General features: G+C 33.3%; 3 protein-coding genes across 4 annotated transcripts; 1 reads left to right on the top strand and 2 right to left on the bottom strand.

The window, feature by feature from the left end:
- The first annotated feature begins 1,454 nt into the window (after window positions 1-1,454).
- On the top strand, window positions 1,455-5,231 carry LOC133289570 (26S proteasome non-ATPase regulatory subunit 7 homolog A). 2 transcript variants are annotated; one of them, XM_061487549.1, is made up of 10 exons: window positions 1,455-1,795; window positions 1,890-1,982; window positions 2,077-2,158; window positions 3,169-3,256; window positions 3,437-3,512; window positions 3,676-3,734; window positions 3,867-3,989; window positions 4,285-4,342; window positions 4,432-4,517; window positions 4,846-5,231. In XM_061487549.1, exons 1-10 carry the CDS (start codon window positions 1,609-1,611, stop codon window positions 4,915-4,917), a joined length of 924 nt encoding a protein of 307 aa, XP_061343533.1. In that variant the 5' UTR covers window positions 1,455-1,608; the 3' UTR covers window positions 4,918-5,231. The 2 variants fall into 2 exon arrangements, with proteins under 2 accessions (XP_061343533.1, XP_061343532.1); XM_061487548.1 differs by having other exon boundaries at window positions 1,457-1,795; window positions 3,169-3,265.
- Window positions 5,232-6,530: 1,299 nt separating this feature from the next.
- Window positions 6,531-7,414, bottom strand: LOC133289609 (uncharacterized). Its single transcript, XM_061487595.1, has one exon. The coding sequence runs from the start codon at window positions 7,197-7,199 to the stop codon at window positions 6,600-6,602; it is 600 nt and encodes a 199-aa protein (XP_061343579.1). The 5' UTR covers window positions 7,200-7,414; the 3' UTR covers window positions 6,531-6,599.
- Window positions 7,415-19,362: 11,948 nt separating this feature from the next.
- LOC133289607 (uncharacterized acetyltransferase At3g50280) lies at window positions 19,363-20,817 on the bottom strand. The gene has a single exon (XM_061487592.1). It carries the CDS (start codon window positions 20,815-20,817, stop codon window positions 19,363-19,365), a length of 1,455 nt encoding a protein of 484 aa, XP_061343576.1.
- Window positions 20,818-26,423: the final 5,606 nt, after the last annotated feature.

Here is a 26,423-nt window from a genome sequence, read left to right as displayed (position 1 = left end):
TTATATGCAGTAAGCCTAATACGACGTCGTTTTGGGGCAAAAATCATAGTGTTTTTGTAATTTTAATTTATTTCAGGATTATTATAGTCTTTATAATTATAATTATTTAAATTTTCAATCCCAAAATGACGTTACTTTGGGAGTAAATGCAGATAACTTATCTGCAGTAACTGCAGAAATGTTTTTCTCTTGTTTTTATAAATCAAACTCATTAATTAATTATTAATTCACAATAATTGATAACCGTTGATTAACAGAAATCAACGGTTAAGTTATGATTGTAAGAGATTAAGAAGTTGTAAACGAAAACACGTTATAGGTATAACCTTTCTCTTATAACTTTTGTTCAAATTATAATTTTGATAATCCAAATAAAAATCAAGGATATTATTATTATTTTATTTTTTAAGTTAACCTATTCCTAATTACTTTTTTGAGCTGGCTATAAGATTAATTTGAAGTAAATGATGAGTCAGGATGAAAATACTTAAACCTCTCCTAAAAGTGATATATAAGATGAAATCCATACATTTTTCTTTCCATTTATTTAGCTTCCTTCGTAGCTGCCATTTGCTGGATGCTATTATTATTAAACTGTCCAATATATGAGCTACAATATGGCAGCTTTTGGCCTATGGTGATCGATGATAAAAACGAACCTATTCCATGAGCTCAATTGCCACCATTGCTCCTTGCACATAATCTTGTACTGAGTACTAACCGTAACTTATCAATTGTGGTAATCTTCGATAACACGAACGTCATCCTCCATTAGTAGATTTCATGCGTAATGAGGAGAGTTCATGGCAGGGACCGTTACAAATAGGTTAAATTAAACTAAATAAATCAAATGAGTTCGATTGTCTCAACCAAAAACCTCAATAGAATTTTCTCAAAGTAATTCAAGTCCCAGTACTCAATCCATGTCTATGCACGTTAGGGAATGACGAAATTATACTAATTATAATAAGTAATTTCGACATCATATCTTATCTCAACACAAAATCTTAAACCATTCGAGTTATGAGTTTTTTTTTATACGAACTTCACTTGACTCATTGCAAATTAACGTGAAATTTTATCGCATTTGAATATCTCTAATACTAAATAATTAATTACAAATCATTAAGCTTGGTAAGCAAATCATATGAAGGGAAATTGTTTTCTCACTATCCAGTTTTTGACATCAAAACTAAACTATATACTGTTCTAAAATCATGATATAGTTACAAAGTAATAAATATGCATTTTCTTTATTTTGAAAGAAAAGTGACTAATTTAGTCAAGCCCCCTTACATTTCTAGTGCCCTCCAGAACCTTCATCAAGCGACCGAAGATAGTGAATTGGCAGCGGAAGAAGCAAATGAATTTAGAAATGTTAAATCCTTAGAATATTGATTTCTGGGCCCAATAAAGATTTGGGCTGAATGGGTGGGTAATATATATGATAGTCAAATTTGGTCGGCAACGGCCCAAAACGAAGAGAGAAAGAAGAAGCAGTGTTGGTGTTTCAGAGAAGAGGGTTTAGCTGAGATCGCAACAAGAAAAGTGATTCATCATTCGTTGATTGGAAGAGAAGAAAAGGGGCGAAGCAGAAATCATCGAGCTATGGATGTGATAAAGACGCAGCAGATATCATGGAGAGCGATAGAGAAGGTGATAGTTCACCCTTTGGTGTTGCTGAGCATAGTCGATAACTACAACAGGGTCGCCAAGGACACTCGCAAGCGCGTCGTCGGCGTCTTGCTTGGTTCCTCTTTCAAAGGCACCGTTGACGTTACCAACAGCTACGCCGGTAACCTCTTTTCTTCTTTTTCAATTTCAATACCTATTATTTCAACCAACACCTCCTCCATTGCTAATCGCTTCTCCTAATCCTTTATTAACAGTTCCTTTTGAAGAAGATGAGAAAGATCCTAGCATCTGGTTTCTTGACCACAATTACCATGAATCGATGTTTTCCATGTTTAAGAGAATCAATGGTATAATATAAGTTGCTGAATATTTTTTTTTTTCTTCTAGTTTTCTTTCAATTGAAAATCAGATCTAATCAAACATGCCTATTTATTTTTCCAGCAAAGGAGCATGTTGTGGGGTGGTATAGCACTGGTCCAAAACTTCGAGAGAATGACCTCGACATTCATGGTTTATTCAATGAGTATGCTTATTAACCCGAAATCCAGAGCAGACTTGTATTTCAATGCTGTGTTTTTTTTACTTTATTTGAGTAATTTGCTATTTATTTATAGCTATGACTGAGATTCCAAAATAGGTTGTTGCCTCTACAGGAGAGAGCCAAAACACAGTTATATGCAAATATTGATTATCGAATAGCTGACTTACTCTGGCATTGTTTAACTCATATAGCATAACTTATGAAGGGTTTTATCCCATACAATGTCAAAATTCTGAGGCATTGCTATACTTCATAGGAAAAAATATATGGATACTGCAAGAGTAGAGGGAGAAATAGAGGAGATAGAAAGTTGAAAGAGAGAGCAAAAATCAACATGACATTACATGATGGATAAATAAGCTAAATACAAATATGTAAGTAAGTACATGCTTGCTGTCTGCTTCTCAACAGTGGATTGACAGAAAGGTCACTGTTTCCACTTTGCATGCAGAAGTTGAATCTAGCTTCTTCTGGCTTGATCCTAATTGGCTAGTGCTTGTGGCTGATTGTGGTACAAAGATGCAGCATTGAGGAGCACATCAGTATTCCCTCGATTACATATAGTACAAAGGGATTTATGAGTTCTACTAGAAAAGAGGCTTAGAAAACATGAAATAACCATAACACTCTCCATAAATCATAGAACAATTAAGACTGGTAATCTGTAAATAAATATAGCTTAAATCTGTATGTGTGTGTGTGTATTATGTCAGCAAGGCATGTACTTATTGCTGTTCTGTAATATTCCAAGCAAGGCTTGTACCTTATTGTGTTTCAGCAATCAGCCTCTTCATGCTTGTGTTTGGCTTTCTCTTGTTAAAATTAATGTTGATAATAATTTGCAAATTGCAATTATGAACATGTACATGACATTTGCTGACAACCTGGAATTAATCATTAGTTATAAACAATGATAGAACAAGAGATTCGACATGTTGCTTTTATCCCTTATCGATCTTTATCTCAATTGATCAAGTTCCAATTTATTGCAGCTATGTTCCAAATCCTGTTTTGGTTATAATTGATGTCGAGCCGAAGGAGTTGGGAATTCCTACAAAAGCTTACTATGCTGTTGAAGAGGTTAAAGAGGTAGAACTGAAGTACCTTTATTATTTTTTTAATTAAAAAATTATACTTCTGATTTTATTGATATTGCATGTTGCAAAAATAATTCTGCTTTTTGTTATGGGAGGAGTTATTGTTCGCTTGAAACCTTATCAGTAGACATAGGAACTGACAGATAGTTTATTCTGAATGCAGAATGCCACTCAGAAGAGCCAAAAGGTCTTTGTACATGTGCAATCAGAAATTGCTGCTCATGAAGTTGAGGAAATAGGTAATGCAGAGCAGCTTCATTTTCTGAAGGGTTTTATTTTTTATTTTATTTTTTGTTTCATTTTTTTTGTAATTAATACTGAATCTTTGAATCTTATCCACATGGTTCAGGGTTATATAAACAGTTTATCCTATGTTTTTAAATTCTTCTTGCCCTTGTGCAGGAGTGGAACACTTGCTTAGAGATGTGAAGGATACAACAATTAGCACCCTTGCGACAGAGGTGCTTTTATTCATACTTCTTGCTATGTATTAATTCTTTTTTTTTTTTGGTTTATTTGTCTTGCTTTTAATACTATCTATTTAGATGAGTATGCTGGATGGACAAATGCTGACGATGTAATTTGTTGTGTAGGTAAGTGCAAAACTAACAGCCTTGAAGGGTTTGGATGCAAGACTTAAAGAGATAAGAAGTTACCTTGATCTTGTCATTGATGGAAAGCTTCCCTTAAACCATGAGATCCTGTATCATCTGCAGGTTGGTTTCCCTATTGTTTCTTAGTAGTTTCTGATTCTTTGACTGTTATCAAATGGTCCAGAAGTTTAGATTGAATTATTTTCTGCTGATCTACGTCACTTAGTGTAATTTCGAACTGAAATTTTAAACCAATCATTTGACATTAATGACCAGAAAAATAATTGCTTGAAAGTATCTGACTTTTGCTTTGTTTAATGTTTTTTATTTTGATAAAAGAAGCTTTCTTTAGTTTTGTTAAGGTGGGTTTTCTTCATTATTGTGTTTCACCATCTCATGTTTTATCGCATTTTGTTAGGATGTATTCAATCTGCTACCAAATCTTAATGTCACTGATCTGATCAAGGCTTTCGCAGGTTAAGAATGTGAATTGACATTAAGTATGATTATTTTGGTTTTCTGCATTGTCCATCCTAGATTGTTGATCCTTGTTCTTGTTGTGCAGTGAAAACGAATGATATGATGCTGGTAATATACCTATCGTCTCTCATTAGAAGTGTAATTGCACTTCACAACTTGATTAACAACAAGGTGAGATACACTATACTGAATCATGCTGGAAGTATTTGTTATTATGCTGCTCGCTGATTTTGATTTTATATTTTGGGGTTTTATACTTTTATTATACTATGGAAGTAACAATTTTAGAAATGGTCAGAGCAAAATTGAAGATAGTTCTCCTTTAGGGTTTCACAATCATTTGTTGAGCTTCAGTCAAGTAATACGGGATTAATTGGTTGGAACTACCTTCAATTAAATCCTAGTATCTAGCCCATTGATAGATAAGCTTGTCAAGTGAAACATGTTGTAAAATCATTACTGTGATTTATGTCTCTTAACATTGGAATTACCATTTCAGATGCTCAACAAAGAACATGAAAGGGCAGAAGACTCTAAATCAGTGACGGTACCAACTACAGCTGGAAGTTAAGGTTTTTGAGAGTGTTGTGATGCTTGGAGCTCCAAGGGCACAGTCATTTAATACAACTTTCCGGTCACTTGCGTTGGTCTTATTGAGCATTCCTGCATGGGTTAGGGAAATACATGTAACATGGCACAATGATCTTTTTACCATAGGATTTTTATTGCTTCCGCTCGTGGCTTTTTTAGTATGTATTTTATTCTTAAATACTCTGCTCATTTTTTGTTTTTGGTTATCTGATAGCTTCATTCACAACCTTTAAAGAGTAACACCCGTTCACTATTATAAACAAATTGACCACGACATCAGAAATTGAACCTTATTACCTGTTGATTCTTTACATCTGCTGGATTGGTAGCTCTAAATATGACTACTTATATAAAATTCACAGACAAATTCAATATTTGAATAAAAAAATTAATCATTTGAATTTGTACTTTGATATAAAATTAACTTCGGAGCTTGTGGAGGTTTTATGTATGTAGTATGGGTTTTATAAGAGTTATGTTGTAGGAAAAGAGATTGTGTAATGTTATAAAGATTCGTTTTGTGTGTCGTAATTTTTTTTTTTTCTTCAAAGAGTTTGGGCTCCACAAAATGTGTGTGTAGGAAAATTTGTTGTGTCATGTTAAATGACAAATGCAAATTACATGTAGTATTTATTCTGGTGCTTACTGCATATAGGTCACTTTTTGTAACATCGACTTGCCGAAGAATGTTCATGTACGGTTGGTTGCTGTTTTTCTGAAATTTAGCATGCTTGTCAGTGATGAAGGGTATTCAAAAGTCACCACTAGGGTTAGCCTAGTGGTGTGGGGTGTGTGTGTTAGGAGTGTGTGTAGTGTAGGGTGTTGTGTTCAATTCCTTGTAACCTAAAAAAAAAAAGGGTATTCAAAAGTCACGCAGATTCGCGACGTGTTTGTTTAAAAAATCAAGGACAGTTTTCGCTGTTTATAAGCTGTGAATCACATGTAATCTGGTGGGGATCCATATGATATCAGGGTGAAGGAGTACGAAGTTATGTCATCTTAACCTGCTTGATGACAACTATGAGTATGGTGTTATTTATATGCTCGATTAACATAATTCCCTACTGTCTTAACTATGCATTCTCATAATGATAATGATGAGGATAACCGAATTTTGAATGTGAATTGAAGTTTGTTATATTCAGTGTGCAATTGTGCATCAGGTATTACCATGTGTATTTGAAGTAATAATAGTGTACAAGCGGATGATCGAAGAGAATAAGTAACTCAACATACAGAGTGTTGGTAATAATAATGCAATAATTGCTTCATCAGTTGCGAGACATGATTGAGCTTCAGATTATTATTTTGATCTGTTGAAAATATTTTCTGCAAGATATCCCAAAGAAAATATAAATACTTCTGAGCAAAATATCTACAGTAGGAACAAGATTTTAAAACATCACCCTCACAAATATTTACTAAGCAGCCATTTAGCTGTCATGAACATGAAATTTCAAACCTCGGATGTATATTTAAGTAAATATATTTAAACAACTTCTACAAGGAGAAAATGAAAACCTTTTAGTTTTACTTTTAACTATTAAAAAAAAGGACATGTATTGTTACATGTACAAGTGTAAAGACTAGGCCTCAGTTGAATTGTGAATTCAACAAAATATGAATCCAATGTCGAACGAAGAGCAAAACCTGAATATACAGTCAATCCTCCTCTGTACCATCGGATAGAACCGATTGCTCAAAATCAGCATCCATAAGAACCCCATCCATGACATGGACAACAATCTCCCTCTTTCTAACGTCTACTATTTCTGATCGAATCCTGTTAACTAGAAGCATTCCATCGATGTCTTTTGAGATGTACAATGGAAACCCAGATAATGAATCATAGGACACAAGCTCACCAAAGCGCACATTAAGTGAAGAAAGTGCACGAGGGACAGTTGAGAATCCCAATATACGAGTGACAATTGCATATGTATCATTGAACTTGTCTGGTTTCAAGCTATCATTCACCCACAGACGCAGATCTCGCTTGAAAGCTTCCTCGGAAGGAACAAAAACAGTAAAAGCAAGATCTTGAGGCAACATATCAACCATCATTTCCCCAAACTTGCCCAACCAGACATCTTGTGGGGAAACTTTTCTGGATCTGTTTATTGGGTAAAACCCCATTTCGCTACTATTGGTTGGAGCCTCTGGAAGCTTGAGAACAGTTCCAATCATAATCAAAAGGCAGCAAACAGACACAAGAATGCTTACAAGAGCGATTGGATGCTTCAAGATCTGACGCTTCCTCATTTTTCACAAAAACCCAGTATCCCACTAACTGAATAGTTGCCGTTCCCAAAATAAAGTTCTCAACTTTTCACGTAGTCACGATCAACAAAACAAAATCTGAGCTTCAAAAGCTAAGACTCAAACTTGAAGCCAAATCTTAAAAAAAAAAAAAAGGTACAATGGCCATTAATAGCCAAATCTTAAAAAAATAAGAATCTGGGACTCAATTGAAGTTAAATAGCCAATTGACAACTTGAGACTCGCTTTCATGTCAAAGAAACAAGTGATTCCTACAAGTTGAACTCTCCATCACCGTCGCCCTTGATAGTGCCTAGCTTTCGGTTTGGTCCGTCTTCCAATGTTTTCGAAATCATCTCTCGATTTGTACAACCCCGATTGTTAAATAATCTAAATTAATAATTTAACCGTCCAATTTACGCTAAATTTTTTTAGGGTATGTTATTTTACCTATCATTTTTTCTGACTAACTTTGTCTACCACTTTTTAATATCGTTAGATCAGAATCCTAATTACATTTTTCATTTCTCTCTTATATTAAGATTCTAATTTAACGGTATTAAAGGGTGGTAGACAGAAAAAATAATAGACAGAATAACTTATTCCATTTTTTTAACATGATTAATTCATAATTAGAAAATATATTTAAATAGAATTATATATAATATTAAGGGAAATTGTTTTCTCATTTAACATGAGATAAAATAATTTTTCTACACAAATATTGAGTGGTGGAACCTATTTATGATTTTTCTCTCTCCTCTCTTCTATATATGTAAATGTAGGGAAATAGTTTTATCTCATGTTAAATGAGATAAACAATTCCCTAATATAAAATATAAACATTAGTTTTTCAATTTAAAAATTAAATTTTTTTAATGTATAATTCTCATTCTTAAGTAATTCAAATTTATCCATATAATTTAAGGGGTTTGTATTCATCATTTAACATGACCACACAAAGTTTCCTACACACATAACATTTTGTGGGACTCACATGTTTTGAAGAAAAAAAAAACTACGGCACGCAAAACGAATTTCTATAACATAACAGAATCATTTTTCCTACAACATAACTCTTATAAAATTCATAATTTAAATACTAATACGATTTTATATAAAATTTTCATTGATATGTAACGTAATAATTAGTCAAACGCATTCATTTTTACATGAATGTAGCAGAAAAACAATATAACTACCGGACACACTTGCATGATTAATGATTGTCCTTATAAACCAACACAAGACTTTTTAGCGCGCTTTGCCAATATTCACACACTTCATGAGAAACTTAGTAGGAGGTTACCTATTCCAAAATTGCTCTAGTCTTGCACGTTTACTATGGAGATCTTAACTTATGCGCTATCGGAAAATATATGCGTCTTGTCCCAAAATTGCTCTAGTCTTAACACGTTTAACTATGGAGTTCTTAACTTATAAGCTATCGAAAAGTATATGTGTCTTGTTAGTATAGATAGTATATATTATTTCCTTTAAATTATCTTTAATTGTACAGTCTCATGCACAGTCTCTGGATCCCTCTCGTTCGGGTGTTGATTCGATTCATATACCCCTCCCGCTGGAAGCCTGTCAAGAGCTGCTCTTTGTTCGTACCTCATCTCTTTTGTACAGACGAATACTCCCCACCCTCGTGAGTGCCTAAGATGTTATATACCCACCAGCTTCCGCTTGATTCGTCCTCGAATCACATCGTACTAGAAGAGAGACCCTACGAGAGGGGTACATGAACCAATCGAATTAACACTCGAACGAGATGAATCAAGAGGCTGTGCACTTATGGGATTGTACAATTAAGGATAACTTATAAAAATTAATATGTATTACCTATACTAACTAAATGCATGTGCTTTTCGATGACTCATAACTTAAAAATTCCATAATTAAGCTGGCCTGAGTTTCTCATGAAGTATCTGTGATAAAAGCATAGTTGTTAAACCCCTAACATAAATATTCATCCCCATAATTAAAATATTAACATATACATGTAAAATTATTATCCTTTTATAATGTCAATATTTATCTTATAATTAATCTGTACTTTCGAGCTCAAATTTTAGATATATAGCTTTGTTAGAAACTTGACAGGAACGATTTTGTTGTCCTATGATATTGTCGACTCAAAACGAATTAATTAAATAATGAATGAACTAAATAATAACATTTATCTTGTAATTTAGATATTAATATAATTTCATGTATAAAATTTATATATCATTACGTAATATAAATATTTATCCTTATAATTTAACTACTTAGAAGGATTAACTTATGTAAACATAAAAACTCTTATAACCATTAGTCAGTACTCATTAAACTTAAACAGTATTAACGGGTAATAATGCGTGTGAGACTTTTTAAATATTTTTTAATATATATTACTCTTTCCCTTTTAAATGATAACATATTTTTGCATGAAAAAAATTTCATTATCATTAGATGCAAATATTTATTAATATTATTATTATATTAAGCTTTAACGTAAAATTTTCATTCCGATCGATGTATATAAATATGAGGAATGATATTCTTACTATCAAAAATTTTCACTACCAATTTACTACATATCTAATCACCATTGGATCAACATTTTCTCTCTCTTCATAAACTTTTTAGTATTCTCTCTCTTTGATCCAATGATGATTAGATTGGTAGTAAGTTGATAGTGAAAAATTTTGGTAGTAAGAATATCCTCCCTCTATAAATATTTACCTTGTGATTTGAATAATTCACTTTCATGTAAAGTTTTCCAATATCCACCAATAATTAATGGTTCAAGTAGTAAGAAATTTGTTTTCCTCAACTAGAGATTTCACGTTCAAGATCGAGAATAGAAAAATGGTATCGGGAGAGTTGTCCTTTGTAATAGATCCAACAGTGCTTGAACTGAATTAATCGGGTTATCGGTGACTCGGTAGATATATAAAAAAAAAGTTTCCAATATGCATATAATTACTCATGATTTAGTTATTAGTATATTTTTATATGAAGTTTTCATTCATATAATTTTAAAACTTATATGTTTTAATATAAAACATTTACCCTAATGTAATCAATATTTATCCCTATTATTTATATATTAATAAAATTGTATTTAACATTTTCTTTTTGATTATACATATATACAAGATCAATTTACACCGTTATAAAAATAAGAAGTCTTACCTAGGGGTGATAAACGAGCCAGGGGCCTTTGACTCGGCTCGTGAAGGCTTGAACTTACATGCCTAATATTGATTGTTGGAACCAGTCTTGGACTTGTATAAAAACTCGTTTAGTAAAAAGGCCTCAGTCTCCAATTCAAAAGCTCGGCCTTGGAGCCTCTCAGGCTGACTTAGTATATTAATTTTTCTATATATTTATATTTTTTATACTATTTGTAATAGCCTTCTCTCTCCTCTCAATCCATTTCACTCCTATTTTATTAGTTAAACAGACTTTTTGAATGATTTTGTTCTATATTATGCTGTTTGGATATACATTGAATTTATGAATATTTATGGAATTACTAGTGTTATTGATTGTATATTCTGTTTGGATAAATTTTTGTTATCTTATTTTTTTTAACAGGCTAAATGAGACTTTTATTTTTTGTAAATAAGGCAGGCCACAGGCCGATAATTATATCCATAACAGGTAACAGGCTTGCAAAAGTCGACACATTTAAACACAGGCTTAACCTTTTAAGATCAAAGCTCGGCTCGGCTCGGCCCGTTAACACCCCTAGACTTACCCCTATCTTTTTTTTTGGTAATCAGTCTTACCCCTATCTCAATCGTTGATTTGCTTGCATGTAATGATTTTAATTAATTAATTATATAATTTGTTGGATGTAAATGAAATCACTATTAAGATGGGTTAAAAAAAAAATTCTACCAGAAATTGACGCATGTTCTCCAACAAAAAAACCGACTAATTATATATATATATATGGGAAAAGTATTTCTACAGCCACTTTAGATAAGGTTATCTACAGCTAGGGTGAAACTGGGCCAGACCGGCCTACGGCTCGGCCTACATCAGGCTAGACCTGACCTAGTATATTTTGTATAATAGGCCGGGCTCAGGCCTTTAAAAAGCCTGTTTAATAAAAAGGCCGTAGGCTCACTTTCAAAAGGCCGAGCCTATAAGCCTGCAGGCCGGCCTATATTGTACTATTTATTTTAAATAAAATAAAATAAAATAGAGTAAGTATGCCTTGAAGAAAAAAAAATATAAATTTAATCAATTGCAATTGTTTATAACTTAATCATATTCGATTATATTTTAATAGAAATCTTACTTTATTTCTTATATAGGAGGAACCAACATCTCAACATGTTAGATTGTGTATATGAATATATTAAAAATAAATTGGCAGAGGTTATACTTATTACAAGCATCATGATGTGTATGTTGGATTCATGTAGTTATTTTAATTTACATAATATGGATTTGTTTGTTAGATCTGATGAAATATATGTTACTTAATTTGAGCATTTTGCTTTTGAAAATGACTTAAATGCATATTGTATTAGTTTTGTTATGATTCATGATTCTGTTTGGACGTTGAAATTATGATTTTTGGTGTAGCAACAGAATTCGAGTACTTTGTAAAGTTGATTCATGGTTCTGCTTGGAAGTTAAAAATTAACAGGCTAACGGGCCAAGCCAGACCATTTGTTTTTTTCATAAACGGGTCAAACCAGGCTAACAGTTAGACTCGTACTAGGCTTGGGCTGGGCCAAATTGAAATTTTTTGACGTAGACTTGGACTTTTCGGGACAAAGCTCGGCCCAGCTCAACCCACTTTCACCCCTATCTACAACCACCCTTTTTAACTATATACTCCTGGGAGAACATACTTATAACATTAAAGTTGATTTCTCTCTCTCTCTCCACGTCAGCAAACAGGTTCTGAAAAGTAACTGAGGAGAGAGAAAAAAAGCAATTTTACTGTTATAACTATGTTCTCCCGGGAGAACATAGTTAAAAATGGTGGTTGTAGATAACCTTATCTAAAGTGGCTGCAGAAATGTTTACTCCTATATATATATATATATATATATATATATATATATATATATATATATATATATATATATATATATGATCTGGATAAAAAATGATAGGCCCATCAAATACCCAAATACATAAGGACAAGACCCAAACCCGTAAAACCTAGGGTAAGGCACGATGGCTTCCATCGCGCATAACAGGGCGCGATGCCACCATTGCGCATAACCGTCCTTTAACATAACTTCAGAGATAAGGAATCAAACACAGGAACTAATAAAGGTCCACCGCGCCATTGAGCAAATGAACAGATGATAGCACCAGCTTGCCACTACTCTATCAAGGTAGCCTAACATTAAGAGATAAGGCTATTGATACACTAGCTGAACCTGCAGCCCTTGAATTGCTAATCAGAGGCCATACCGTCTTCCCAAGGCGGCATCAGAACTATTATATAAACACAGGGTAAATTCCCATGTATGATTCGCTAATTCAGTAAGAATACACATACACCTGCCATTGATACTGACTTGAGCGTCAGAGTGTCATCACAGGTACCCTCAGTCGAGCTCAACGCGCCAAAGGAGAACCATCTTCCTCTCATCATCAACAACAACTAGCCCAAAAGACAGATTACCCAGAAGCCTTCTCACTTCAACCGTGTGTGATTTGGCCCAGTACACTTTGATCAGCCCATACTGTATTTGGTCTGATCATATATATATATATATATATATATCCCAACTCACCTAATTCGATTTTTGAATTAAATGGTATTCATATGATTTCAGTTTCATGGCTCTGAATTTGTACATATACTAAATTGAAATTTTCTTAAATTTAGCTCCACACTCATTTTAGTCACAACCAAATCTAGGGAATCTCAAATATTTCATTTTTTTAAAATTTTTTGGGGTCATATTTTTATTATTTTTTATGGGTTTAATCTTTCTATTTTTATTACAGAAAAATTTTATTTGCCACACTAACATAAACTTAAGTGGGTTTCATTAATTTTTTTTTCTTCTATTTACAATGAGACCATTTATTTTTATATGAATGTGAGAGATAAACATTTTTTGCAAGAAAAATAATTTTTTTTAAATGGTTGCATATCAGTGGCAGCTGTATAGCACGAACACGAACTTTTTTTGAAAATTTGCGTGTCGGTCATGGACACGTTCCGACACGCTCGGACACTCGTCCGACACGTGGTCAACATTTGAGGACACGCGGTCAACTCTCCGACACATTCCGACACGTTTTTTCGATACACAGTCAACTTTTTCGGACACGCAGTCAACGCTAGAACACGCTCGGACACGTTTTTTTTATTTTTTTTTATAAGTCTTAATTTTATTTTGTTGACTAAATATAAAAGAAATACTTTATAAATTGATTTTTTTCTGTTGTGAAATTTGACATGAAAAATTAACAAGTACGAAAAATTATTTATATTTATATTTATGTTATGAAATTTAAATATTTGATTGGTTATATGACTTATTATGAACTTTTATATGTATTAAATATAAATTACATTATATATATTAAAAATTTTATTTAATATCAAAACGTGTCCCAACGTGTCCAAATATGTCATTTTTTAGAATTATCGTGTCGGCGTGTCGTGTCTCGTGTCCTGTGTCCGTGTCCGTGCATCATAGAGTGACAGAGCCACATTGGCTGGTTTTCAAAATTTAGCCACAATAACAGTAACTTAACTGCAGTACTTTAAAGATATATAATTTAGTATTTGACATCTGCTAAACTTTTTTGACACAGACTAATAGTTTTGCTAGCTCCACCATGCTGTATGTTTAATACTGAAACTTGAACAAATTTACTTTTATTTTTTTCGTATGTTCTGCTGGGCTTGCATTGATGAGATTCATGACTACAGAAAAAAAAAACAATAAGATATTTATACATTAATTTTCTACATTTTTTAATAATAAACTGTATAATATTTTCTTCTTCCTCCTCACAAACTAGAAGCCTATAGAAAACGAAAATATCATGATATGCAAATATCATCATCCAAATTCATTGAAGTCGTATTTTATGCATCAGAAGGCCCAATCTTCAGGATTAAAGGTTTTCCAATTGGCCCCTTAGCTACCACGGACAGTGGCCCAACTGGGACGGAGGTTGCTTTTTGGCAATGCCCAAAAAATTAGTGTATATATGAGAAAAATATCTTTAGCAAAAGCAAACAATAAAGTAAATTAATTTTTATGGTACATTAGGAAATAAAAAGAAACAGCTACTAATACTAAAATTATATGTTTTTTTTCTACACGATTCATCATCAGAAACTCAACTATTCTCCAACACCATATTTTCCATTCGCTCAAATTTTAAACATTAAAAAAAAGCTCCGTATTACTTTTATTTAGTAAAATTGCAATTAAAAAACAAACCATAAGTTTTTAAACGGATTTTATTAGTTAAAGAATTTCAAAGATTCTTTTGTTACATCATATTAATTTTAAAGTAAGAATTTGCTTATATCTATTAATTATAGAAGTAATTGATTAATCTAAGAAGATTAATTAATTAATTTTAATATTCATTAGATCTAATTAACTATTTGCAAAATTATCTCAGTCCTAAGATTAATTACATATAATCGAATATCGTCAATTTAAAGGTATTAATTTAATTTTTATAATAATAAATATCATCATAAGCTTTTTCCAAAATTTTAGGTGATACTTATTAACTTTAGAATAAGACGAGTATAAACCTTCAACGGTAGCTCGGTTGGCAACAGAACTTTCAAGAATTTGTTTAGGTTAGAAATTCAAACTCTTAAGAAGAAGTTCAATGAATCTGTTGTTTTAATAAGGAGATAATTTTTGAGCCATAATCCGAGGATAAAGTGACCCGGGGTTGAACGTGAATATCTCCACGCTATAAAAAAGGGTTCGTTTTTTCTGCAGTAAGCCCAATATGACGTCGTTTTGGGACTAAAATCATGGTGTATTTGTAATTTTAATTTATTTCAGGGTTATAATAGTCTTTATATTTATAATTTTTTAAGATTTCACTATCAAAATGACGTCGTCTTGAGAATAAATACAGATAACATATCTGCGTTAACTTCAGAAACATTTCTCCCAAAAACAAAATAAAAATTGTATCACTAATTGTGCAATTTTTCTTGCGATAAAAGTTGGTGAAGCGTGGCCTGGCCGGTGCGAGGAGCTATATAGGCACACGAGATGAATTGTGATTGACTGGAGTTATTGTGTTATGACCGTAAAACTAGAAATTCCCGTGTGAAATCATGGGCCCCTATTTGAAGATACGTTTAGGGTTCAAATTTGAGCTTCAGAGTTGAAAACTGCGCTGGTTGCACTCTATAATGCCAATCAAAGCAATGTACCGTTGACTTGCCATTCGTCATTTCTATTCCATGAACCCATGCGGTTCATTGTACAAGTAGCTAGCTTGTCAATTGGATGAGATGCCTCCAAAAAACCTGATGTTATCTGCAAACAACATTTTGTGGGGACTGAAAGTGAGAGCAATTATGCGTCGACATATATAGGCAATGGCCTAGGGAACTATACATGTGGGAGATAGAGTTTTAGGAAGCAAGTTGTACTCTTCATCTCTAATATTTTCAATTTAAAGTGTGTCTTGATATTAAGGTTTTAAAACTCATCTAAAGACAGTATTGAGAGGATCAAATACATTTTCATCTTCACCTACTCAGTTTTTTAATACCAATTGAACTATCATCATTTGATGATATTTTTTATTTTTTATAAACTATATTCTATGATTGTTGGAAGTCTTTATCCCTTTTCATAAAGGTCATTAAAGGACAAAATTAGATAAATTTTATTGTGTACTTATAGTGTTTCTGTTTAAAAGAAATGTGACGTGTATTACTGTTTACCTTAATTATGAAAATTATACAAAGGAAATGAGGTGATTAGAATATAAAACACATGTTATATTATTTTGTATTAGAAAATAACGCCGCAAAAACTTTAAAAATTCTATGTAAGTCATGCTTCTTCTTTTTTAATAAATGTACACTTGTCAAATAAAGATATCGTTATAATCATGCCTTTATCTCTATAAGTAACAAAAATAACCAAGGATATAAGTTATGGGTTTTTGCCGTCCACATGTATAAATAAATAAATAATCAAGCCCACCTTTGATTTTGCTTGTTTGAGTAGATAGATAATGCTAAGTTGAAAAATAAAGAACGAAAATAAGATGTGATAAAATATATTCTTCATTAATTATTGCTTAATGGTGTTGAGTAAGCCAAAAAGTATAGAGATTAGTTAGGAAGTAATTCTTTTTATTTACCCCTACTAATTCAAATATCATGATTCAATTTGACTTCTACCCACACCGGGTATTCCTAAAGTTGGATGTTGGTCTCACCAACAGGGTTATGGATCAATTAAACTCCAACCCACATTAGGCTTTACCAAAACTGGATGTTGGTCTCACTAATAATTTCTTCAACAATTGCCTTTCGCAAGGTGTTATCATGGGGAATCAAACCTCCTGATCTCAATTATGATTCCAAGTGTTAGATCGAACACATATTACTAAGTCAAATAATATAATTGTTGCTCAAAGCACAACTCTTTTTACTTCCACACTCTGACCCACGGTTAGTGTCACCAAGGTAAAATATTGGTTTCACCTACAATTCGAAGATGAAAATAAAAAAAATATTTTTTATACAAAAAAATAAAATAAAAGAATATTTTAGTTTCACTTTTATGCATGATCTGGACAAAATATAGAAGGCCCATTGGAGGCCCAATAACATACAAAGAAGCCCAATCTCATGAAGGGTCCAGAACTAAACGCGATGGTCATCATCGCGCACACAGCAAGACGCGATGCCCCTATTGCGCGTGAAACCGCCCTTCGGCATAGACTCCAGGAAAGAGGAAGTTAACTTAAGAACCAAGGTAAGACCACCGCGCCTTTGAACTAATAAACAGAGGACAGCACCAACTTGCCGCGACTCTATAGCTCGACATTAAGAAGATAAGGCTACTCAGGATATAGCCTGACCTGCAGCCCAAACCTGGCCAATCAGAGGCCATACCGCCTTGCTAAGGCGGCATCATAATCGCTATATAAGCAGAGGGTACAACACCCAGGTACGATCATCATTTACATTAAGAACATAAAAACTCCTGCCTCTGATACTGACTTAAACATCGGAGTGTCTTTGCAGGTATCCCCCATTCGGATTCATCGCGCTAACATAGGACAGAGACATAGTGATATCCAACAACAACTCCAGTCCCAAGTCCAAGAACACAATCCTCATCTCAACCGTGTGTGATTAGGCTTGATACATATTGGTCAGCCCATATTATATTTGATCTGATCAATGCGCTATAGAAATGGTCAACTCAAAGAGATGATTAGAATTGGATTAACTCTAAAAAAACAAAGAAATGGTCAATGAGGAGTGCGAATGAGTTGCACTCTACGTTCTTATAGTTGTTCATACTAAGTAAATGTAAACTAATTTTCATTCTAAACTTTTCAATTTTGAATTTCACACATTCCCAAAGAATTGACAGTTATAAAAATTTAAAAATTTGCTTAGCTTAGTTTTTTATAATCTAATGTTATTTATTTTTTAATATATTATACAATATTAAATATATATTAATTATTTTCGGTTCTAGTATAGTTAAAATACACAATGAATTTCATTCTGTGCATAACAAGAACTTTATAGTCTCTTCACTAGTTTAATAACAAATGTGATTTTTAAAACACTGTTTTTTTTGTTTCTTCCTTCGGTAATGCTCATTTCCATTCTTTCCAACCATACTGTTGTGCGAGGAGGTTGGACAAATTCCCCGTTCCTTCTGAGATATGAAAAAGAAAAACGAAATTGTGTCAACGAAATAATGGTATGACATTACGTCAGGTCCTTTAATTACGCTATATTTTTTATGCTCGTTTGATTATGGCTCCAACTAACAACCTTAATTTTGTCCTAACCCCACTTATTAATTGGTTTAGTTTTCATGTTTTGGTGTCAGCGGTTATTTGTTTGTTTGTCCCTTGCGATGTTTTATGTTTTGAGGATTCTCTCCGGGCCTTTTCCTAACTACCTTTTCGTAACTAATTTCTACAAAATATGAGTCAACGAAATTGAATACGATAGTGAAACATGATAGCAATGTCTATAAATTCATTAAATCGCAATGATGAGGCAAAGATGGAGCAACTTGTTCCGTGTCCGTAAACTTTGTACATCTGAATTTGGTTGATATTAATAATTTGCGTCTGACATTGAGCCCGCCTACATATCAAGTGGTAAGGGGGATAAGATCACAAAAAAAGTGCAACATTCAGCTCTCTGCAAAAATAGAAGACTTCAACGGCTCGTCACGTCAGTGTTTTGTAACACCGCTTTTAAGAGCGGTGGTATTAAACCGAGTGCATTTTTGTAATTTATATTATGTACTTTAATATATGTTATAAATCATAAAAAATATTTTGTTTTCTTGTTATTTTAGTAAAAAAAACAGCTGAGATGGAGTCTTCTCATTAGTCTATCGCATCCACTATCGTGGTATTATAGATTTTTTCCACTTTTAACTAGAAAGGATAGTCACGGTACTAAGAGAAAAGGAAATCATTTCCTAAGTTGAAACATGAAACAATATATTAATTAAAAATAGATATTGTTAACAAAAAAAAATTAAAAAATATATAAACACTAAGAAAAAGTTATCAAGAAAATTGGAATAGAAGTGATTATTAAAAACATGAACTAAATGAGCACCGAAAATATTGTTAGTGCTAGTAGAATGTAATCCATTAATTTTTATTTTTTCAAAAATAGGAGGAAAGAGAAAATAAGAAGCAATCACGGTACAAAATGTAAAGATCTAAAGAGAAAAGAAAATCATTTAGTAAGGGGGAAACATGAAACATCTTGATTAAATTAAAAATAGATAGAAACACTTAAGAAACAACAGAATATCACAATGGGGCAGCCCACGGTGCCCCACAGTTCCACATCAAATTGTCACCGTTGGAAGCATGCCACTCGAGCAAGAGCATGACATAACCATCACATCACCACGTGATCAAGTGCTCACGTTGGGGGCACACCACGATTAGACACGTGTCATAACTGACTCGAAGCGTATAGCATGAACTCGGGATCAGACTCCAGCCCTGCCATGGTTTCTGGCGCCAAAACAACCTCCAAATCAACGGTGCCGCTGCCATCTCTGCCAGGAAACGCCGATATCTTGCCGTCAAATTTGTTGGCCCTTCCACTCCTCACCGCCAAGGGCCGTCCCCACCCTAAATCATTGTCGTACATTGGGAATCTCGGAGAGCTACCCATGGTGATCGATGCACCGTCGGGGTTCCCAAGCGGGAAGCACCTCGGGTTACTCTCCCAATCCTCTACGAATCGCCGCACCATAGCTTCGTCGTGCGCCTTCACGCTCTTGTTCAGCTGCTCCGCGCACCATCGCAGATCCTGAGACAGCACTTCGCCTGCAGAAGCAAACGTCGGCACGCTCTGAATCGCGTTCCCGAAGTAGTACGCTTCCAATTTCGGCTCTATCCGGTGACGACAGTTAACAGCCATTCTGAACGTCGTCGTTTTCGACGCTGGAAATTTCCTCGCGCGCGTCACCGCGCGCCAGAGCAACGCGCACACCGACTGAAACGACGAAATCTCAACCGTTTCGCCTGCCGTAGCCGTTTGCGGTTTCGAATTAACGGCGGAGCTCTTGAACCAGTTCTCGAGGATCGTGGCGACCTTGCCGTTCTCCTTCTGGTGACGATGATCGTTGCTTTGCTTATGCATCAACTCGGAAGCGTCGTAAGCCTCCGTCAACCGCCGGTTATTGGCTCTGGTCTTCAGCCTCTGAATGGCTTCGCGGCTGAAGCTAAAAATCCTCTCGCGCAGCGGCGCGTCGGCGTTGAATGTCACCTTCGGACCACCCTCCGGCAACCGGAGCACGGCTTTCGAGATCAGGATGCAGTCGCGGCGAAAGTCCGGGACATTTCGGATGCAGTTATTAGCTCCTCTGCAGACTTGGGCGAAGGTGTTGAAGAAATTCCAGAAGGAGGTTCCGTCGGTGACGGCGTGATTAACGGCGCAGCCAATAAAGAAGCCGTCGGGGAGCTCAGTGACCTGAACGGCCAAAAGGGGGGAGGAGTGGCCGCTGTAACTAACTTTCCTGTCGAAGAGGAAGAATTCCTTGAAGGATTGGGAGACATCGGGTGGGGATAAGAGGTCGCGGATATAGATTCCGGTGGCAATGGCGTGGACGAAATCGACGCCAGCATCGTTGCAGGTGATGTAGACGTAACCTTGGGAATCAGTGTGGAGGCGACCAGCGAGAGGTGGGAAGAGAGAGAGAGTTCGAGAGAGTGCGGACTTGAGGAGGGGGATGAGAGTGTGGATTGGGAGAGAAGGTTCAGTGAAGAGGCACCCCTTTTGAATGTAGTGGCAGGAGAGCATGGGGAGGTCTGAAACTGAGAGTTTGAGGTTTCCCATACTGGATTTTTGGTCTGGGAAGATGGTGCATTTTGAGAGCATGTTGGGCGCAGAAGAAGGCATTCTTGTATTGTATGGGTTTAATTAAATCAGATTTCTGTTTCTGTCCCCCCTCTCTCTCTCTCTTTCTCGCTCTTGCTGCAGGAGTGAGTGAGTGAGGTGGGATGGGATGGGATAAGAGGTTGGGAGAGTGCCCTCTATTTATAAGGCAGGACACGGTGACCTGGTTCATGCACCTTATTTTGCCGACTGAGTATAGTGGGTGCCATTTGCAATTTTTTATTTTATTAATAATGACTCTGGTTGTTTCTTCATGCCTTAATTTGGGAGGTTGGTTTTATAAAATATAATATATCATTTTTAACCTTCAAGTTTCAATCAACCTTTCTGGTTTGTACATTGCTAACTTGTAATCTGAATTCTGACATCTGAGTTTGCAAACAAACAAAAATATAGTAGCTGATAAAATGATTAGTAATGGATAAGAGTAACGTTCCTCAGTAAATTTGGTAGACTTTTTTTTTTGGTTTTTATTAGTTTAAATAAGGTTGCACATCGTATTCCACTAGTATTAGGGAAGACCTCCATTCTCTTTCAAAAATTCAAAAAGAAATTACATATCACCTATCAATAAAATCTTCACATAGATGATAAGCTAAAGAGATTCAAACACTCACCTTTAAAAGATATAAGTCAAGTCTTCAATTTGTGCCCATCTTTTTTTTGGCAAATCAGGTAGGTAGCCTTTGTTAAAAGTAAAAGATATTACTTATTTTGCTGAATCCAATAAAAAGAAAAAACAAAAACTAATCTTTATAGTTTGCTGATATTAAGTTGTGATTTTTTATTTTTTTTTATAAATCACGAATATCTTTCACAAAAAATAATTTTATTAAGAACAGATAGATTTCAAACTCTTCCTAAAAATGATATCGGAAATTAAGTTGTGATTTAATTGACAAACATATTGTGACTTTTATTATGGATAAAATAAGAGTACCTTTTTAGTCCCTGGCAATATCTACGAAGTCCTTTTCAGTCCCTGACAATAAAAAAGGACCAAATTGGTCCTTGAAAGTACAAGAAAAGGGCCACTCTACATATTTGGGAGTTGACATAAGGACTAACATGGCCCTTTTTTTGTAATTTCAGGGACCAATTTAGTCCTTTTTTTATTGTCAGGAACTAAAAAAGACTTCGTAGATATTGACAAGGACTAAAAAGGGTGTTTACTCATAAAATAATAATAACGTTAATAATGAAAAGCATTTTGACACTTGAAGGAGGGGAGTGTTGTTGGCGGGCAAAAATGCTGAGACACGTGGGATTGTCTCGCTGTGGATATGATGGGAATTGGGAAGGATTGATGAACTTTTAAAGTGCAGAGATATTGTTTGGGCACTAGGTGGAAAGCAGGACATAAATGGCCGTAAAAAGGGGAAAGCAGGACGTACTTTGATATGTTATGTACAAAACAAAACAAGTATCTGGAATCCAAATAATAATAAAAGATGTGATGCAAATTTGGAGATTACTAAGGATCTCCCAGATTTTTTCTTAAAATCTCAGGAGTATCGCAGGCCCTGTGGTGGGTGGTGTGGTCTGCCTTCAAGGACACAAAGCAAATATGTACAATGCAATAGCTGATCTGATTTGTCTCCTTATCGAGCCTCTCTTTTTCGCCATTCCAAAATATCACTTCAATCCATGCATTTTTATGTGCCAAATTAAAAAAAAAAAAACTGTTCGTATAAAATAGTTCGTCATTGAAATTAATTATGAATTTTGACCGTGACAACGCAACGAATTCTAATTAAAGTAAGAATATAGAAAAACCACACCATAAAAGAGAGAGTAAGAATATAGATATGATATTCACTCACACATGTTCTTACGGCGTTACGTCTTCACAGAGGGCAAGCAATTGGTGTTTCTTTCTAGTTTCAAGCATTTGTCAAAGTTAAAACTTATATCACAAGATGCTTTTTTTATTTTATTTTTTAAAAAATGAATATTTAATAGCTTTGCTTGCGTAAGAGACGAAATAGTGCTGAGAATAAATTTTTTAATGCCAATCAAAAAACCATTTTATCGAGAGCTACCGAGAGAAGTGTACAAATTAACAATATTTTGTGCAAGATGCTATTTGATGGGATTATGAAGCCAAGTCCGATTTATCCTCTTGTAAAAGCCTGGTTGTAAATTTTAATTAATTATTCATGATAAAAAGAATTTAAAAATTAATTGTAAATCACTTCTTATAAAAATAAATTTTATAAGTCATTAATAAAATGAAAAATATATGATCAGAATTATAAAATAATTTTATACGGATTAAAATGAGATCTAAATAATATTTAAGAATAAGAAGCGAAGCGCCGACTCTTTACGTTCTGTATGTAGGTTGTGATTCCTCAAATCCCAAAAAGGTCGGCTCCTTAGAATCTCAACTGTTTAGCTAATCATGAACTGTCCCAAATCCTAAATGAAATATTATTACGGCTACTTGAACCTTATTTTATGTTTATGCATTCTTTTTCTTATTTCAATAACATATTGTAACTTAGGTTTTGGATCATCTGATTGCCAAAAAGTGTCTTAAACCAACTTCTCATTATCTCCACAACCGCCATTTGTGATTTGTCGGTTTGTGTCAGCATATACAATATCATAATAATTATTGTTATTATATGAAGAAGATTGTCATTACAGAACTTGGATAATTTGATTTGTGTGTGTATTTATATATAAACAATTTCGTAGCTAAGCTAGCTAGTATATTATATATCACATTTTGGTCTGTGGCATAGTTAATTGTTTGACTAAGAGAGTATATATTACTATATTGCTCTTTTAAAAATAATAAAATACAGAGGATGACTCGATGAGGAGGATTGGCTTGACACTGCAGAGTGGGGTTAGGTTTCATGCCACTGTGGACAGTAGGGTGTGTGTGTTTCTCGTCTAAGTTCTGATATTCTATTGGCCTTTTTCATTACAATGAACCTTAGAATCAGCCACGTGCTCACAGTTCAGTGCCAACCGTCAGGTTCTCTAGGTTTTATGTGTGACAGTGAACTTTCAAAGTTGCCAGGTGTGTGACAGTGCGAAACGCACCATAAAGAAAAAATTAATCTCTGAAGTACAATGTTATTTTTGCCTTGGGATTATTCAACTTCTTGGATAGTGAGCTTCTATGAACGTAGGTGTTATAAATAAATTGACATTCCAAATTAAAAAAATGACAAGTACAATTTTAAATACCAAATCAGATAACAAATGATACCTCAGCATCTCCATATTATTTTACTGTAGTTTTCAGAACTATGCGAAAATTGAGAACAAAAAATCAGTATTTAAACCATTCAACCTATTAGCACGGAAAAAAGATTAGTTGATTAATTTCAAATTAAAGTTTCATTTTATGTTTTGTGGAATATATATCTGACCTCTTAAACACTTTTAAAAATTAGCCAAATTTGATTATTCATACTATTTTCAAATTTCAAAATTAGTTTTGTAAATTTTAAAAAGGACAAAAATATATGTAATGTTACTTTAGACAACTTTGTCTAATGTTCATTGAAACGACGTTATTTTGGAGTTAAAAAATTAGAATGATAAAGACTATTATAATATTAAAATAAATTAAAATTACAAAAATACTATAATTTTTGTCCCAAAACGACATCATTTCGATGAATATTAAATAAAGTTATCTAAAGTAACTTTGCGAAGAAAAAAAACCTTTTAAAGATTGGTGTATGTATAAAGATACACACTGTACTTTTTTATTGTCATGTATGTCAATTATTTTGAATTTAGTTTATATACTTCATAATAATTTTATGTCATTATTGTTTCCAAAAAAAAATTATGTCATTTTTTTTTTGCGAGGAAAATTTATGTCATTATTACAATATTAAAATGGTAACAGACAACAATGCCGATTTGGAAATGATTCTACATTTGTAATAAAATTAAAAAAAATAATATAGAAAGATCAAATTAATAATTGTAACGTATAAAGATAAAAGTATATTTTAATTCTAATATATTCATTAGTGAATATTATGACACAAAACAATTATGCTCATCTTTAATACTTTAATTTTTTTATTTAAAAAATTATTTAAAAATCTTAAATTTTATAATTTACTCCTCTAATAATTATTTTGTTAACACCTTGCTCATGTGATACATCACTTTTTTTCCAACTGTGCTACATAATAATATAAATTATTAAAAAGATTCTTATCAAATATTTTAAGGTTTTGGTTTGAAGTGGCGCTTAACATGGTATCAAAACTTTCAGTAATCTTGCACGAATTCGATTCTCACAATCCCCCACTTGTAAAATTATATAAGTATAATAATATAAACTATTGAAAAAGCCCGTACCCAATGGATTTAAGTGGCGCTTAACAAATTGCGTAAGTACAAAGTATAGATGTAGAATTCATCTTTTCTATTTATATAATATATAATATTTCTGATAAAAAATGAAAAAATTTGGTAAATATATCCCTAATTTAGGCAAGGAAAATGATATGCATACCACTAAAAAAATTTACAACCTTTATAACTCACTTAATCACCGCTAGTTTTTGCCAATCTAACAGTTATAATTTATTGAAAATTATTGGGTCGCATTTATTAATTAGTTATTAATTTCTAATAAATTGTAACCGTTAAATTGACAAAAATTAATGGTGATTAGGTTGGTTGTAAAGATTGTAAACTTTTTTTGTGGTAAGTATATTCTGCCACTTATTTTATGCAATTCAAAATATTATAATTTTAATATTCTCACCTACTAAACTAAGAGAATATATTAATAAAAAATAATATTTCAAGTATTCAATGAATAATTTAATTAAATGAAATTATATTTTTGTAATTGAGATTATTTAATGATATTTTTTTTTATACCATTACCTTAAATAATAAATATTTAAAATGAATGGAGTACATAAAAATGTATAATAGCGTGGTTGGATTGACAAATTGGTTATAGCCATTTGGCACAATGACATGGGCATGGGTTGACGAATCTTTATACTATAAAAGAAGACTTGGCCGGTAATTCATTCATGCACCTTATGCCTATGTGATGTTGACCCTTATAATTGTTCCAATATTAATCATAAAATAATTAATCGGAGTGACAGCATACGTCAAAAAAATTCGACGCCTAAAGCAGGTACATAGGAATAATATTTCTCTTGAAAGAAATTACAATTCTAAAATAACGTTATTTTTTATTTATTTATTTTTGATAACAATGGAGGGAAAATAACGTTGTTTTAGAATATAATAATAACATTTTTTTAGAATTTTTTTAAAAAATATAAAACATTTGGAAAATTTTGTTTTCTTCTTGTATCTTATTTTTTATTTTATTTTTTAAATTCCAAAACGACTTACAAAAGATAATTTTGTTATTTATATCTGTTTTTGCAAGAGAAAGAATAATCCTATTACTAAACCTAACAAGAAGTTTGGATCGGTTCATTAACGAGGAAGCTAACCAAGGGCGGCTGCAAGTTCTCAGCATCACAATTCATATTCAAGCATTATAACTTAGAAGTAGCAAATAGCATTTGCAAAATGAATAATGAATGGTTCATATACTTCGCATCAAGGGTTCAGGTGACGTCCCTTACTCC

Source organism: Gastrolobium bilobum, unplaced genomic scaffold, assembly GCF_033153095.1.
Source record: "Gastrolobium bilobum isolate Gb01-03AN ecotype WA unplaced genomic scaffold, APGP_CSIRO_Gbil_v1 utg937, whole genome shotgun sequence".
Classification (NCBI taxonomy): domain Eukaryota; kingdom Viridiplantae; phylum Streptophyta; class Magnoliopsida; order Fabales; family Fabaceae; genus Gastrolobium; species Gastrolobium bilobum.
This window is presented reverse-complemented; position numbering and strand designations above follow the sequence as displayed.